At 31.8% G+C, this 18,249-nt stretch overlaps 2 protein-coding genes, 1 long non-coding RNA gene and 1 pseudogene across 4 annotated transcripts; 2 read left to right on the top strand and 2 right to left on the bottom strand.

Annotated features, from left to right (window-relative positions):
• The first annotated feature begins 1,396 nt into the window (after positions 1–1,396).
• LOC114367413 lies at positions 1,397–6,563 on the top strand. 2 transcript variants are annotated; one of them, XR_003657186.1, is made up of 4 exons: positions 1,397–2,065; positions 3,203–3,852; positions 4,410–4,593; positions 4,720–6,563. It is a non-coding gene; the product is annotated as an uncharacterized LOC114367413 (long non-coding RNA). The 2 variants fall into 2 exon arrangements; XR_003657187.1 differs by having other exon boundaries at positions 3,189–3,852.
• Positions 6,564–8,912: 2,349 nt separating this feature from the next.
• LOC114425869 (non-specific lipid-transfer protein 1-like) lies at positions 8,913–9,948 on the top strand. The gene is made up of 2 exons (XM_028392832.1): positions 8,913–9,349; positions 9,677–9,948. Exons 1-2 carry the CDS (start codon positions 8,973–8,975, stop codon positions 9,684–9,686), a joined length of 387 nt encoding a protein of 128 aa, XP_028248633.1. The 5' UTR covers positions 8,913–8,972; the 3' UTR covers positions 9,687–9,948.
• Positions 9,949–10,766: 818 nt separating this feature from the next.
• Positions 10,767–11,952, bottom strand: LOC114368563 (annotated as a pseudogene).
• A 4,358-nt stretch (positions 11,953–16,310) lies between these two features.
• On the bottom strand, positions 16,311–17,440 carry LOC114425328 (non-specific lipid-transfer protein 1-like). The gene is made up of 2 exons (XM_028392216.1): positions 16,981–17,440; positions 16,311–16,559 (listed from the first exon to the last, which is right to left on the bottom strand). The coding sequence occupies exons 1-2, from the start codon at positions 17,343–17,345 to the stop codon at positions 16,547–16,549; spliced, it is 378 nt and encodes a 125-aa protein (XP_028248017.1). The 5' UTR covers positions 17,346–17,440; the 3' UTR covers positions 16,311–16,546.
• Between the last annotated feature and the right edge of the window lie 809 nt (positions 17,441–18,249).

Genomic DNA, 18,249 nt, shown 5'->3' with positions numbered 1-18,249 from the left:
AAATATGTGGTCTATAAATTAGCTAGGATTCTAAGATGTTATACTAGTAATTATGTTTTTTTTTTTATTGTATTTCATTTTGTATTCATCCTTTTAATTATGAATGAAATGATATGATTTTCTTAAAAAAAACACAAAAAAAAATTAAATGTGTTTTTAAATTGGACCGTCCAATCCTCACTTTTTACAAAGAATATTCACCACGAGTTCTTAAACATTACCTTTAATTGAGTGGATATGATTAATCAGGGAGTGGAGAGTTCTCACACTCATGCGCCTCTCATTCAAGCTATCAAAGCTCTTGTTGCTCAGGCTTGGATCGTCTCGATTCAACACACTCTTCGCGAAGGAAACTTCTATGTTGACTGGCTCGCCAATAAGGGATCCTTTGAATTTATTCCCTTGTCTGTGTTAGAGACATGTCCTTAGGGGTTTTCTCAACTTTTATTTGTAGATGTTATAAGCATCACGTTTTGTAGAAATTCTTAGTTCTTGCTTTAATTCCTATTAATAAAAAAAAAACATTACCTTTAATTGGACTCTTTTATATATACTCAATATATTCATTATATTAGACAATATGGTTTATATAACAACCAATCATAAATGCTTTTGAGAATTGGCCAATTGTTTTAACTTGTTTGACTCATTCCAAGATGCCAATTGAAAATTTTCAAAATTCAAAGATTATTTACAAAGGTGGGAAGACTCAAACTTATGATCTAATAGATACAAGACTTTAACTTATTCTATTTGATCAATCTCTAAAATTAATAAAAAGTTTACACTATCATAATATCAAAATTAAACTCTACATGTAATTGAGTTGTACTGGTTGGTGAGTTTTTCAAACTAGTGATCCTCAACGTAACAAATTCAAAATACATATTCTACCAAAAAAAAAATTCTAGATATGTATAAAATACAAAAAAGAAAAACGTGACACTAAAGTTGAATGCACGTGTTTAGACTTTAGAGTTTAGCCTTTAAGTTGTCTAATGGACGGTGAATATATTGACCTTTCAAATGAATACAAACAGGCAACTCAAATTGCAAACAAAAGTAAAACAATCAAGTCAATGCCTTCGGTGTGGACTAATTTTTAAATCTTAAAAAAATATGGAAGTTGAATAGAAAACAAATCTTTAAATCACACTTTTATGTTTATTAATTAATTAATAACTAATTTTTAGAAAACAAATAATATTCATTAAAAAAATGTTCTTTTTGACTCTTCAAATAAAATAAACTATTTTCAATCCTCAATATTAACTTTATTAGTCAAATTTATAATTAAAGAACCCTATTTAAGTGATATTCAAATACTATTTTTTAAATGGTATTCAAACAAATATTGAGTCCAGAGTCCACCGTTTGACCACACCGATCAGTGCAATTCACTTTCACTCGCGTCTGAAACAAACACTGCCTAAAGCATTGTTATAGAAAGTAGACATTAGAAAGTACTTACAATACTACTAAATGATCCTCATCGGTGTGAGATCCATAGCAGTTTCAGATTCAGGTTCATGAACATTAACATGTGTTATAGTTGCTCCAATTTTATCGTGTCACCTCGTTAAGAACAAGAAACAAAAAAGAGAGGGTGGGAAAGACGAATATGATCTTCCATTCCACTTCCAATTCCTTGAACTCCTAAATGATTACAACCAAGTAAAAGTCTCATCATTTCTTGGTTTTCCCGAAATTTATTTACCTGGGACATGGGTGGTTCTAGTTTTATTTGGATTCGTATTGCCTTAGATAAAATGTTCACGTTTGAACATAAGGTATTATTGTGAACGATTTTTCAATGAGTGATGGGGGAACACGTGGCAGCATTCCACACTGCTACCAACGCTGTGCAAGCATTAAATAGAGGCTTTGATGTGAACTGCGATACGAGGTTGCTGTATTGCAAACGAGTGGCAGGGTCTAGGGTGATTCATGTTGATGAAGAACACGTGAGGGACTTGTGGTTGTTCCCAATGTTTCAAGTGACATTGTTCAGAACTCTCAGGAGCATGTGGGGCGTCGCAGTTCTGGAGTCTGTAGTTATCAGGAGGTATGATTGAACTTGAAAATTTTCCAATTTTGTCATTGCTTTTATTTTTCTCAATGGTGAAAATGTTGGGTCATTGATGACTGGGTGAGTATTGGTTTTTACTTTCTTCAAATGTAAATTCAGCATGTTAATTGTTCAATTATGTGACATTTGTGTTGAGAACTTGAGATCCCACTTAGACTAAAGATATGTCAATATAACTCTTATAGGGCCTTGAAAGTCTTTAGCTTACAAGTCAGTTTTGTAAAATTGAGTTAGACCCTAAAATGAAATTTTTAGATGGTATCATATCTTGTCCAAGGTTCGTTAGTGAGCCACCTGTATTTTTCTACCCTCTAGATGTAGGGAGTGCTCTGATATGCTATGTTGAGATCTCACATAGAGTAGAGATACGACCAATGTAGCCTTATAAGGTTTCAGCAATTCTTACCTTATAGTAGTAAGTTGGTTTTGTAGGGTTAAATTAGGTCTTAAACCGAAATTTTAAGAATTGGGTTTTGGGTTGACATCTATGATTGTGGAGAAGGAGAAGAGATTGCTCAGGAATCTGGTGTAATGAAATAGTGTTTTGGACTGAGCTAGGATTAAGGGCATGGAACAAGCAGCAGTGACTGCTGGCAATTAATCTATTGAAACCACCAAAGTCGTGTTTAAATACTAGCTTTGTTTAAAGGACTTGTAAAAAAAAATGGGTTTTGTACAGAGGGAAGAAGGTCTATGATTCTATGAAATGCTGATTGAGAATGATATGGGCATTAAGCTTGAACTAAAGTAATTGATAAGATCTATCTCAAGCTTCGATATCTGGTCTTTAGTCCTATCTTTCCATATAGAACATTTTCTTGTCTGCCATAGTTTCTGGGATCAGTAGGTATTACTGAAATTTATTACGTGTCCTGTGGTAAATTGGTTTGGTAGCAGGTAGGTTGGTTCCTTGATGTTTTGCCAGTGTGGATTTTGAGAAAGAAAAAAAAATCAGACTCCATTGCACTAAAGAACAAGAATCTGAATGAAGCAAATAGTTTCTAACTAAGAGCTAAAGCTATTTGTTGCTAAAACAATAATGAAATCCAAATTTTATAAGTGTTTTTCAGATTAATACTGATTTGTGATAATTCTTTAGTCATTTGACTGCAGATGGTGGAATATTTTAATCAGAAGGCAAATATATCACAAAGCTTTCCTCTTGGGACATTTAATTCTGCGTTTAGCTTCACTGGTTCAAAACACATTGATGCTACTGAGACAAAATCTCTTTCTTCAGATGGGTTTTATTTTCCCCTCGCAAAGGTTCAGCTTATAAACTCCCACTTAATGTTGCAAGAAAATGTCGAAAGGGACATCCCAGTTATCTACATAATGCAGTAGCAAAATATCTATCATCAGATTGTCCTTGACCTTGAATTTTATTTTGATAGCTTTATTGAAAACTTTGGGACACATGTCATTACATCCATAACTATTGGTGGTAAGGATGTTATTTTTTCTAAACAACACCATAGTTCACCTTTGTCAACATTGGAGATAAAGAACTATATTCAAGAAATTGGAAGCCAGAGGTTCTCTGACATCAGTAACCATACAAGTTCACTTCAAACAAAATCCAAGGATAAGGCTAGTTTCACTTTGATTCCGACTCTTTATACTGATTTGATTCTGGTTTTTGATAACAAGGAATATATTGCTTATTTTGTAGTTATATAGGTTTGCAGGTTGTTGATTCCTTTTCATTCAATAATCAAGTGATACACCCTCAACCTGCATCTGGAACTTATCTAAGTGGGAAAGTATGCCATATATATATATATATATATATATATATATATTCTGTGAAATATTTTTTTAAGCTCAATTTTGTAATGATTCTTTATTTAAATATGTTTCATGAATTTCTGTTCAAATTCGGAAGCAAGTACTGCTACATATACTATAGGCACTTAGTTTTGTCATTTGTGCCATCTATTGTGTATTTATGCTTTACATGGAACAAATTAGGTCCACAGTTCTGTCATTTGTGTCATCTATTGTGCAGAACTTTGACATTATCAATTTTTCCTGCCCCTTTCTAGAAGTAAACCTAAATGCACTTATCGGTGCTACATTTGTCATACTTCTTCTCCCTTTTCCTCAACTTTACATTTTGATATGCAATGCACATTAGGTATATTCTTTTGATCTCTATTTGGAATCCTTGCATCAGCATTGGCCTGTACTGGAAGAATTCATACTTATAACTTAGGAGTGATAGTTACACGTCTTTTATGATTTTTTATCATTAGTAGCTTCATGTTGGTTTGTTGTACACAGTTTAACTCTTTTCTTAACTTTCCTTGAATACACTCAGGATGTCAGAGTCATTTTCAGAAGGAGAGGAGGAGATGATTTGGAACAAGACCACAGTATGTGGCTCAGAACAGTCTGTTCTTCCCCAGATGTCATTCAGATGACTTTTTGTCCTATAACAGATCTCATTGATGAAGTTCCTGGCAAGGAGCATTTGGCTCACATTATTGGTCTCTATCTTGAATGTAAGCCAGTTTATCCTTTATTTTAGAAGACATGGAATTGAAATAATTTTCTATTGGTTTCTTGTAGTTTAATCTAATATATTAATTGCATGTTTCTTTTCCCCTCTACCTGGTTTTTTTGTACAGATAAACCTCCCATTGAAGAACTTAGATATTTCTTAGAGTTTCAAATTGCTCACGTTTGGGCTCCTCTTCATGACAGGACTCCTGGACACCGAAGGAAGGAACCTTTGTGTCCATCTTTGCAATTCAGCATAATGGGCCAGAATCTTTATGTTAGCCAAGAGCAAGGAAATGAACTTTTTTTTTTGCATTTTCTTGTTGAGCTTTGAAACTCCTGATCCTGTTGGATTCACACTATTTTTCTGGCATTAAAACCTATATGTATTGGGCTAATTTTAGTTCATCTTAGTACTTAATTTTCAGTTATAAACATTATTTTGACTCATGTGGCTGCATACACTTCAATAATGTCCTTTATTTGATTGTGAGTCAGTACATACTAGATTTTAAAATCCACCACTTTTTATATGCTGCTTTGAACTGTTAAAATTGGGATGCAGCTTTTTCAACCATAAAGAAAAGGCTTTTGCTGGTCAGACTTTATTTAATTTTTAATTCACAGTAGTTTGGAAGCAATACAATACTTTTTCTTTACTATATGAAGTTAATGATATTTATGGGGTTCAGGTTAGACAAGGAGGAAAGATTGGGGGAGGGGAGTGTAGTGTTACATGAACAAGAGTTAAAATTCGCTGTAAAGGACTAATGAAAGGTTAACTACTGACATTTTCATAATCAGTTTAGCAATTTCTCCTATAGTTAATGCCAAATGTGAACCTTCATGAGATTATTTACCTTAAAATTCCACTTGTAAAGAGTGTTATCGAAGAAATACTATTAGAATGCTCTAAAATATTATCTAAATTGCATTTATGCAGAGCAATTTTACCTTCATTTTAAGCAATTTTCCCGCATCTTTAGGTTTGGTTATTGAACTCACATGATTATTAGCTACATCTTTTATTCGCAAGTCCTCAAAGTGTAGAAGACAGCTAGCAGATAGCTAATAAATTTCATTTGACTGACTGTTCCTTTTCATATGCAGATCACTGTTGGGCGTTTGCAAGTAACCGGCCTACGTCTGTTTCTAGAAGGGGAAGCAAGCACAATCGGTTGATTGTTCATCTTCAAAACTTATCATCCCTTCCAAAGATCCTTTGGCCATATTGGGACACATACGTAGCCATTGGTGCTCCTGAAAATTGCTATTCAAGAATACTAAATGCATTAAAAATGAATTAAAAAAATAGCATTTTACCTCTAATTTTATGATTTCTTGTGTGAGATTCGTAAATAATTGATTTTTGTGTGAATTTATACAGTGGAAGCTCCATTTGGATAACTAATGTTGAACTTGTTTGGATTTTTAGGCTGAAGAAGAGAAGATTTGAAAATGTTGCTGAAGGGTTCCCTCATCGAGTCAGATTGGCTAAGCGAGGTTTATCCGCTTAGCGAGGAAGCTAGCTCGCTCAGCGAGAGTGGAACCCTAGAGAATGTAAAGTTAGAGAGCAGTGCACTAAGTGCATAGCCAGCCCGCCCAACGAGGCTTTTGTCTTTTCTCGTGCTTAACGCATCCAATCTCGCTAAGCGCTCAGTCACTAACTCTTACTCAGCAAGACCTGCTCGCTAAGTGCACATTCGTAAACTGAAAAACCCAAAAGTCTTTAAAGCTGGAAGAGGAGGGAAAAACCAAGCGTCAAGCAGCGTAGGAAAGAAGGAACAAAGCACCAAGGCTGAAGGAGGACATTTTTCTTCACACTTTCACTTCACCATTCCATTTTCCACCATTTTTCATCCTTGTAAAATGGAGGGCTAAACACTTCATTGTTAGGGAGTTTTTTCATTAAGCATTTTTTATGTAAAAACTCTAACTATCTATTCAATATTATTGCTAGTGTTCTCTGCTTCTATCTGCGTTTATTTTCCATATTTGTGGCTTGATCACTCATTTATATGTTTTGTTAGGATTTAAGTATTGGAAAATGCTTCTAGTCCTTAGAACTTGGTAGAGCAGCTAGAGGCTTTCATTTCTAGGAATAGTGTGAAGTAATCTAGTAAATACAGTATCTTTTGCGTAATGCAGCTTGCTTAGAATGAGTTTGTTGAGGAACCAAGAATAAAACTAGGAGAGTTAGGCTCTTTCGTGTGAAGAATTACAGTTAGAGTAATCTAATGGTACAAGGAATATTAGGATAATGTTAAATAGAGAAAAACTTCTTTAATCACATCAAGAGAAAATTCATTAGAATATTCCCCGACACATTCACCTTGGTATTTGTTCCATTTTACAATTCTGCCTTTGTTCTTATTATTTGTTCTTAAGTTTAGAAAAATTACTACAATCATTGGAAAACATGAATGAACTATTTCATTTTATTTCACCGCAACCAAAATTGTTTACAAATTGAACATGCGTCATTGAAGTATAATAAATTTCTTGTGGACACGATACTCGGTCTTACCGTTTTAATTACTACTTGGTACACTTGTCAATCGTCTAACAGCTCCCAAGTGGCAGGGACCCGTGGAGCAAGACAGCCGGTTTTTCAAGCCTGTTAAGTGGAATAATTTTTTTCATGTGTGCACTGCACTAGTTGAGAATCCTAAAAGGTTCATAGGGGACTCCTTTGGCGTCTATGTGGTTACTGGGGCTCAGCTTGGAGTGTGGAATTTCGGACCACAGAGCGTGTTGTACATGAAGCTCTTGTTTTCAGGGTTACCCGGTTGCACAATCAAAAGATCATTCTGGGATCACACCCCCAACAACCCTGATAACTCGAGCTTTGGTTCCAGAGAGAACAACACCACAGGGAACAAGATGTGCAAGTATGTTGACTTGTCTGAAATGAGCAAAGGGCCACAAGATCCTCCTGGCCATTGGTTAGTTACCAGTGGAAAAAGTTGGTGTTGAGAAAGGGAAAATTATTCTGAGCGTGAAATATTCATTGCTAAGTTATTGATTTGGTTCACTTTGCATGATTATGATGAGCAATGTTGGCTTCTGTTAGAACTTGTTTCCACCATGCCCTTTGAAACAAATATATATGTCGTTAAATGGGTGGAAAGATGAGGATAGGAGACAGCCAGAGAAGGAAAAGGGAATGAAAAAAGTTCAACATCCTTGTCTTCTGTCGGTCTGTTTTGAGGGGGCATTATTCCCTGCATAATTTTGTGCATATATATATATATATATATAGTTTGTACTCGCTTGGTTGTGCATCGATCCAAGAGTTATGTAACCAAAAATTTAATTCATGCTCCTCCATTAATTTTAGGAATGAAGGGGGGAGGTAAAGAAATTAAATTAAATTAAATTAAACATTATAATTCTTTTTCCTGGTAACTTGCTATGGTACCTGGAAAAATTGTTTTGATACAGTTGAGTTTTGGGTCAATATAGTTGAACAATCGAGTTTGAGCATACCAAGTGAGAGGAGAGTTTCTCAATTACAGTGATAATTAAAATTCTTAAATGTATAATTTCTTAAAACTGTATGTTTTCTTGCATATCTTTTTTTCAATTTTTTATCTTTTTATTTTTATTTCTTTTCTTATTACATCCCTTCTCTCTCTCCCACACATCTTTCTCTTTTTCCATAAATAAAACTGTAAAAGAGAGCTGATAAGATTCAGCGGCAACATATTGAGAACGTTGAAAAGAAACTTGACTATAACATAAGAAAGTTGAAAAGATACTCATTCAATAGAGGAGCTGATATGATCAACTTGCTAAAATAAAAACATAAAAAAAACTAACTTAAGCCTGAAGATAAATAATGGTTGATTTGCATTGGCAAACTATAAGAAGCTTAAAAGGTAAAATAGCAAATTTTGATTCATAAGTCAAAATTCGGGTTACATATATTTACTTTTTTTTTTGGTGATTGACATGAGTTACATATGTTACTATATGCAGCTTACAATTCAGTTTTTCAGTTGTTATATATTATAAATAGAAATAGATTATCCACCTCCGTCGAATGCATAGAAATAGAATTAGATTAACTGATGTTAGATTATTATAGCTTAATTAGAAGTCTAAAATTAGAGTCTTAGTAAATAGATTATCCCACAATGGTAATATTGTCTACAAAGCACAATATATTTATGTGTTTAATTTTATATACAGGCATGCCATTCCAAAAATATAGGCAGAAGAATCCTCTGAGCCACCAATAAATAAGGTTTCCCTGAAATCCTAGTTCTATCTTTGACTATATTCACGAGGCAAAACTCATCTGCATATAAGTAGCTTCAGCGTTTCTAAGCAATCATCCTCATTCCAAATTAAACCAGTGTTTTTGCAATTCCATCACATGGCGAACAACAAGACAGCATTTGCGAAGGCGAGTTGCATGGCTCTGATGGTGTGCATCGCGGCCGCCTTGGGTGCACCGTTTCTAGGAGCCATGGCTGAATTCACATGCTGCGAGATAAAACCTGTAATTGCAGCATGCGGAAGTTACGTGAAAACAGGTGGAAATAACATCCCAATGGAATGCTGCATGGCGGTTAGAAACCTAAGGGACATTGTCAGGAGATCTATGCATACTCAGTATCTAGCTTGTCTTTGCCTTCAAGATGTTGTTAAGCAACACCATCATACTATTAACACTACTGCGTATGAAAACCTTCCTTACAGCTGCGGCGTTGCCTTGCCCTACCATTTCACTCACGACATGGATTGCAACATGTACGTAACCTAACCTCACCTTTTTTTATTAACACAGTTAGTTAGTTTATTAGTTTTATTATAAAAATATCGGTGTGAAAATTTTAATTTGTAGTCTTTTTTCTTAAGTTCCTCTTCTCAACTAATAGGTTAACCTTAATATAATAAAGAAAAAAATGAATTATATACTTCCTTATATATATATATATATATATATATATATATATATATATATATATATATATTTACTTAAAAGAATAATGTATATTTATAAATGTAGATAATGGGTATTTAGAAGATTATTAATCTCAATTTCATTTGTTGATTTCCACTTTTAATATGTTGCAGCATAAGGTAAGCAGAAGCTTGAGGGTTTACGCATGAAGTTGTACGGATGTTACCACGTTTGCCGATTAATTTTTTAATAGATTGAAAAAAGGGTGCGCTATGCCAGTATGCCACAGAAGATGTAGAGTTTGATATTAACTTGTATTGTACCCGGTGTAATATACAATTTTATTTTTTTTATTATCCATGGAAAATTCCAATATTTTGTTAACAACTTTTGTACAACTTGTTTTAAGGAAAACGGTTCAATACAGTTTATATATGTTTTTGGTACTATGATCTTTAATCAGAGTGATAGTTTCATTTTGATAATTATAATTTTATTCATTGCTAATAACTAATAAGTGTATGTTAAGTTTAAACAGATCTTAAGTATAAATGTAATATTTTCTTAAATTAATTGTACAGGTTGTTAATAAGTAATTACTGTAAATAATAAGAGTTAGATAATGACGAGAGAATGATTTATATTAAATTAGAGAGAGAAAATTTAATGTGACTGTCACATTGGACAATCAACATTAATACGATTAATTTCGAGATGCAAATCGTAATCACACGTACAATTAAACCATACTCTTTTATTCACCTTTGTCTAGCTAGTTAATTATTACTACCACAAGCCAAGTACTAAGATCCACTAGCGTGCACCCTCTTGCAAGCTAGGTGCTTCATTACTTTACCCTGCAGTGAACAAAGTGAATCTGATGTTAGTGTCCTTGCATTATAAACACATTATATATACATATATATAAGCACGAAAAGTTCAATATGAAGTAACAATTTTTTTTCAGAAGTATGAAGTAACAATTATATATATATATATATATATATATGTATATTTCTTTTATTCGAGTAACGATTATATATATGCACAAAAGTGGTCAACATCATTAATTAATTAATTTCAGCCTTTGTGGTTTATATATATTCTCCCGAAGTATAAATTTTACATATTCATTATTATTAACTAAATTAATTATTATTTTTTATTTTGATGAATTAAATAATTCGATGTCATATAAATAACATCGGAGGAAATAATATATATTCAACGTTGAATATATAATTAAAGAGCATGATGCGTGATTTACATGTTGCAATCAATGGAGGGGCTAGCCTTGAAGGGCAAGTTGACTCCACACTTGGCAGGAAGACCTGCAAGGCTAGCAAGATTGAGTCTAGGGATGCTCTGAGCAATGGTTTTCACTACTAAAAAAAATTATATTCGGTAACGCTAAAATAACGACGATTTCTAAAAATTATCTTAAAATAAAAGATAGTAACAATTTTGTAGAGTATTATGGAATTTTGTGTTCAACGACAATTAATTATATAACCGTTGTTGAATGCAACATTCCACATTATTGATATAAATATTGTATTGTGCATGATAGGGGATTTTAAAAATTTATATAAAATATGCAGTCATATATTTTATATATATTTATACTATAAAAAAAATATTTACTCACTCACCCTTGTGCCCTCCCTCCCTCACTTAGCTCGTGTCCTCACTCATCGGTTGTAGAAGGTGTCTCCCGCGTCGCACTGTGCCGCCTTCGTCATAGAGGTAAGAACCCTCTATTTTGTTACTTCTATTTCATAGACATTTAGGGAGTTGGGAACAGGCTTTAGGGACATTCTACGACAAGACTTGATGAACGAGGATTCATATGTGGTTAGGAACTTCGGTGGACCTTTGTTCCAAGGTTTCGAAGCGGCTGAGGTTTCTCAACAACTTTCTCCCTAAGGATCACGATCCTGTCCACGCTTGGTCTGTTGTGTTCTTCATTTTCATTCTCACACTCGCAGGAAAAAATGCTAAGCTCAAATTTATTAGAAATCATAATAATTATGCAGCGTTTTTATTCTTTATTATTTGACCTTGATGATGATTTTGTAATTTTTTAATAAATTTAAGCTAAAAATAGAAAGAGTGTTAGAATGTGTTACTTATTATTACTATTATTTTGGAGCAAGTTTTGTTATTGCTTACAAATTATCTTTGAAAGACTTTTTTGTAGGTAATGCTTAAGGCACCTACAAGCCCCTTGACGATCTGGGGTGGTCTTGGCCTAGTTGTTTAGGGTCCTAACCCCATTGCAACATGGTAGAGGGAAAACTCCACCACCAAGGCCTCTCTAGTCACCAAGTCATGGTGCTACAATGAATTGCACTTAAGGACATGAAAGAGCTGCATCCGCCAAGGGCATACCCAAAACCATGCACATCACAACCAAGGAAGAATCCTTCACCAGTAGATGATTAGCCATGGTTTGGAAGAGTTGATCCAGGAAATTGCACTCCAAGGATGGGTGAGTTAAGGTGTGGAGATGATGATTTTGATGTTATGCCTATGGGGACTATATATATAGAGAGAATACTAATATGAATTATTTTTTTGGGTAAAAAACGTTGAGATTATTTGGATCTCGAGGACTAACGGGTTAGGATTTCTATAATATGGGTTTATTTCTTTTCAATTGGATCAATATTTATTGGTTATTAATATGGATTTTACTTTAGTTTAAAGAGTAAGTTATTCAAACAGGTTTTATAAAATTGTAGAAATTCCCTTGCTTTTTCTACTCTTACTCTAATTTTTCTTAATTATTTTAAAAATATTACACCAACATTCCTTATATAATATTATAATAATATCTTTAAATGTTTGTGTTTTTCTAAAAGAGATCACAGTAAATATTAAAATAAAGTAAGGGAATTTATATAATTTTACGAAACGTTTAAATTTTTAGTGAAGGTGAAGTGAGAAATGATACGCGATTAGCCATTGATTTTGTTAATTAATTGTTTTCAACTCAAAGTAATCCTTAGTCAAAAATTAAGCTTTGATCTATTGAAGTATTATGATTATGATTTATTTAAAAGATTGACCTTCCTCAATAAATATTTTTTCCATAGCCACAAATTTAGATTGAACCTCTAACTTTATATTTAAATAGCAAAGTTATCAACCATGTCACTTTGGTCATTTCGTTGAATGATTTAATGCATGCTAATTAATGACCACCGAAACCTACAATATACAAAACGATGAATACCTACTTGTTTACGCATATATATCATAGATGGGTGGGATCCAAATTAAAGTTAGATCACCCGCTTCCATATTTGTGTGTGGAACCATATGGTTTCGCAGGAATTGAGGATTCTCGATCTGCATCGATCCCCCAAAATGATTTTTGGTACTAGATCTAGATGAAGACACCTTCCGCCCAAATTCAAAGTTTTTAAATATATGTGTATCAAACTGTTTCATAGAGAAACTTTTTATTGTAAAACTTTAAAATAAATTATAATAAAAATTAACACCAAGCAACGAAGCTAAATATTGTGCCTTCTATACAATAGTTGCTGACCACAGCTATATAGATTCATAATGTAGGACGACTTATTTGATATCCCATTTATCGATCATGCTTATACTACGCATTCAGAGATTGATTTTCTTTATAAAGTGATTTTTTTCTCGTTATTTTCTTACCTAACCAGGCATACTAGCTAGCAAACGCATAATTTCAGAATATATAAACACTTAAATTCGTCCTTGAGTTATTTATCATCAATTTAATACCTAAAAACGTAAAAATCTCACATTGACTACTTTACTAAAGCTTCGTATGCTTGCTTAAGGACTACAATATGTTAGAAATAATAATTAGAAAATTAGAAGTTTGCATGTACCAATCACCAGAATGACTAATACTACTGATGGATATATTACTTACTTTTTGTAATTCTTTGATTTTTTTATCGACAAATATTAATTTATTAGTTTTATTAAAAAATATCAGTGAAAAGTTCAAACTTTGAATCTCCGATCTCTCCTTTTTTTTTCCTATTCCCTTCACCCTTAAGTCTTTTTTTTTTAATAATTGGACCAATTTAATATTTCCCTTGTAATTCTTTACTTTATACCTCCTAAACTTTGGCACACCTCTCATGAGTTTGGAAGCAGGTTATTTGGACTAAGAGAGTAACACTGGAGCATTATGGAACTAATCACTGGTACTTGAATGTCCTTCGCATTATGGGTTCATCCTTTTAAATTATGTCACATGACACTAAATCAAAAAGTAAAAAGTAAATAGAAGTTAAAAAAATTAAGTAATTTTAAATATATTGAATTTATCTTAAAGGTTATGAATGAGTTTTCCAACACGTCGCCGGGATCTCATGAAGTATACACTTTACATACTGCAGTTCCTAAGCTAGGACTGAATTTGTCACAATAGCTTAGGACACTCAGATAAACATGATCAATAATTAACAGATATATATTGTTAATAAGCTTTCTTCCAAATTCTCATTCTTTTTCAATAATGTTTTTTTTCTTTCTGGTTTTTGGATTAATATATGTCTAAACTTCATTTTTTACCTTTGTCGATCAACTTTCTGAGACAGGACAGGACTATTGACTTTAATAGATTGAATTCAGAATTTTAGGCTTAAATTAAGGACAAGAGATAGATATAGCAAGATGAAAAAGTCTAACTAGAAAATAAGAAATAAAAGTAAACCACCTGTGATGGGTTAATTTGCTTGAATAATTTATATTTATTGTTCTCCATACAAACAGTATTTAATCTGTAAGTTTGTTGGTTAAATTTTGTATTATTTTTTTTTTTTTTGCCTGGTGACATTGGCAACACAGGGTCCACATACACGTAACCAGTTTCACTAATTAGTGACATAAGATTTCGCTACCATAGTAACATCTGCTTGATAATTAATAATTATATTATGCTGTTATTCCAACTTCTAACAATTGTTTAAGTTCAATTCTCATTCCTTTTGGGGAAAGAGATGACTGATATGTACCTGCGTGAATTGTTTGGGATAGACATACATGCAGAAAATAAGTGTCTTTTGTGCTTTAACGCGTTGTGAACTTCAGATCATAGAGAGGATAAGATGCCGATTGGATAATATGAAGAGAAGGCCTATATATATTTTACCAAAAGAAATTAACCAATTACCTAGTAGAATTATACGAACCTAGTTTGCCAAATTACAAATGGAATTAATACTAGCTTTTGCAGAATTACTTTGCCATTCAGGCTTTAAATGTATTGATAATATCTGAATAACAACCGATGCAGAACATGCGACCTGATATCTGAATGCCAATATGATCTATGAAGTCATTGTACAATACTACTTATCATGTACAGAATGTGAAAAACAAAAAACAATGTGAACAAATTAGTGCTCGTTCATCAGTAAAACCAAGTTCCAAATGTCATATATATATATATATATATATATATATCTTTGGCATGTATATATCATCTCTTAGAACTCGACACATTTGATCCAATTAATTAGTGACAACCAGGTCATGAAAAAACAAAGTGCTCATTAAAACCAACTTTTTTTAATTGCTTTTTTTAAAACCATATAAAGTAATCTTATTTGAGTAGAGTATAATTATATCATGATTGATATAATTTTTTATAAGATAAAATTAACATGCATTTAAAAAAAATTAAAAGTTCTCTAATCTATTTTTTAAAAAAAAAAATAAGATACATAACTTTTTCAGAAGTTCTTATAAATAAGTTTTTTATTGAAAAAAAAATCCAAATTAAACTGAGCCTATTCATTTAAAAAATAGAATTTCTCTTATCTAACTTTTTTTAAAATTAAGATACATAAATTTTTCAGGAAGTTCTTATAAATAAGTGTATTTTGTTGAAAGAAATTATCCAAATTAAACTGAACCTAAGCAATACCTATAATATGCAATAAATCAATTCAAACCTATTTAAGTTGATGCTCAGGTTGGCTTAACCTATTTTAGTATTTCTCAATGACTGACTTACAGAATATGTTTGGAAGATCATAAAAAGTGAAAGAATTCTGTTATTCTTTCACATTTTTTTACACAAAACCAGATATATTCTTCCTTTTTTAGAAAGAACAAGAGAATATGTTTTTAAATAAATTGTTCGTTTGCAAATGATATAATTCACTAATACAATTGTAAATGTTATTATAGAAAAATTCAGTAGATCGGCTACCAAACAATATAATTAATCACTTTATTTCCATTTATAAGACCCAAATATAAATTAATACTTACAACTCAATTTATAATATTATTTTCATTAATTACTTTAAATTAGAAATATCCGTAATCAAAAGAAGAAAAAAAGAAAGAGATTATATTGACTAATAATTAAAAGAGAAAGGAGTATTAATGGAAAGAATCATTTTAAAAAAAAATTAAAAATTTATTGTTATTAACTAAATTAATAATTTTTTTATTTTATCAAATTATTTAATTGAATCTTATATATAAAAATATAATTATATGTGTTAACAACTATTAAGTTCGTTTCACATTTCTAGAAAAAAAATTGTATATTATCCTTATATATGAGAGACATTTTCATTGTGCACTTTGGTAATATGTAAATTATTAGTCAAATGCAAATGTATATTATAACTTATAAGTGCATGATATTGATTCCTTTTTTTTACTGCCAATTAATAATATTAATTAATTTTTTTGTCATATTTAATAAGTGTGTTGTAAATGTAAAATCTTTAATTTAGAAGAATGATTTTCTTAATTTAAATATTATTGAACCAAAAAAGTTAAAAGTAAGAGAAGATCGAGGAATGATATATATCAGTGATAGAAAATCCAATATGTCATTGGACAACCAACATTATTATTATAACATTATGGAGATGCAGATCATCATCATCCTAGTATAAAGTATACTCCCTAGTGGGATCCAGACAATGGAAGAAATTAAACCATCTTTATTCTCTCTTTGCTGATTATTACTGCGAAACAAGTTTAAAGTCAACAAGCATAAACCCTCGTGCAACTGCTCAGTGCTTTACCCTACAATTAACAAAGTGAACTTGATGTTAGTGTCTTGTATTATAAACAAAATTATTGGATAAATTATTATTTTGGTTCTTTAATGTATAAAAAATATAATATAACAATTATATCATATTTTATAACTTAAAAGATAAATTGATCTCCAAATTTAATAATTTAATGTAAAATTAATCTTTAAAAATTATAGTTTTATAACAAAAATGATCATCTAAAATTTGACCGTTGGATGTAATTATTGCCACATATTTATGCATTCATGAGTTAAATCTAAATTATTAATTTTTCAAAGATTGAATTGTGAACCTGTTTGAGGACCATAATAATTATTTATTCCTAGATTATTTGTTAACAGAATACATCACATTATTAACGTATATTTATAGTAAGGAGGAGAGAGGGTGAATGTGAGTGATCTTACGTGTTGCAATCAATGGTGGGGGATATCTTGTAGGGCAAGTTGACCCCGCATTTGCTAGGGAGAGCTGCAAGGGTTGCAAGGTTGAGTCCAGGCAAGCTCAAAGCAGTGGTTTTGAGGCACCTACACACCCCTTGACGATCTGGGGTGGTTTTGGCTTCCTTGTTTATGCTCCTAACCCCATTGCAGCATGCTGCAGGGACACCTCCACCAGGACCCCTTAGGTACCCTATGCATGGAGCCACTGTGATTTGCACCCTGCCACATGGAATTTCAGCTTCTGCCAAGGGAATTATGTGTCCAAAACTAACCATCAACACCGCAACCATGCAGCTTGTAACCTTCATGACAAGCAGTGAGCTAGCCATGATTTGGAAGAGTTAGAGGATGAAATTGCACTTCTTCAAGGGTGAGCTATAGTGACTAGTGAGTATGAAGTGATGGTTTTGATGTTATGATTTGTGAATTTAAGGACTATATATAGAGTTCAGATTCAGCCAGCTGATTGAGTTCGTTAAGTGAAAAGTGAACTAAGGAATGATAGCTAGTTCCTGGTTGATTTCATTTAATGCAAGCAATTGAATAACCGCATGCTCAAACCTACAACGTGATACAATTAATGAGTTTATACCTTAATATTATATATGAATTAATAAATATTTAATAAAATTAAAAAATATTATATTTGAATTAAAATATTCTTATTTAATATATTGATATTTTATATTTTATATTTTATCACGTGAATATTAAATAAGAATATATTTTAAAAAATACATTAGTTAGATTTTAAATTTTAAAATATTAAAATTTTGAATAAAATAAAATAAAATAACTAAAACATAAAAAAAAATACATAATATATCAGAGTTGGCAAAGGGTTGCTAACTGATCAACTGTTTCTATATATATATATAGCCATGTGGTTTGGCAGGTTTCTGCATCACCCAAAATGAATTTGGCACGTTATTTTGTATGGACTTACTTTTTATTATTTCCCACTTCTGCCGACATCGTTCAAGTCATCGTAAGTAACTGAGTATTGTTCATTTTAGTGTTTGATTATTCGTTACAATTTTGTTCTCAAAACACAAGTTTCTTCTCTTTTTGTCTAATTAACTCACTTCTTTCTTTTTTCTGTGTTAGATCACTTATTCATATAACATTTTCTACGACATTATCATTTCTATATCTTTGTATTTTATATCGAATCTGTTATATTTTCTCTCTTCTCATTCTATCTATCTCTTTTCTGCGTAACATTTTTTCACT

The sequence above is a fragment of the Glycine soja genome, chromosome 9 (assembly GCF_004193775.1).
Source record: "Glycine soja cultivar W05 chromosome 9, ASM419377v2, whole genome shotgun sequence".
NCBI classification, from domain to species: Eukaryota; Viridiplantae; Streptophyta; class Magnoliopsida; order Fabales; family Fabaceae; genus Glycine; species Glycine soja.
Note: the sequence above shows the minus strand (reverse complement) of the source record. Positions and strands in the feature narration are given on the sequence as shown.

What these genes read in the sequence shown, in the direction of transcription:
- LOC114425328 (XM_028392216.1), bottom strand. Translation starts at nt 17,345, where the DNA reads ATGGCTAGCTCACTGCTTGTCATGAAGGTTACAAGCTGCATGGTTGCG.
- LOC114425869 (XM_028392832.1), top strand. Translation starts at nt 8,973, where the DNA reads ATGGCGAACAACAAGACAGCATTTGCGAAGGCGAGTTGCATGGCTCTG.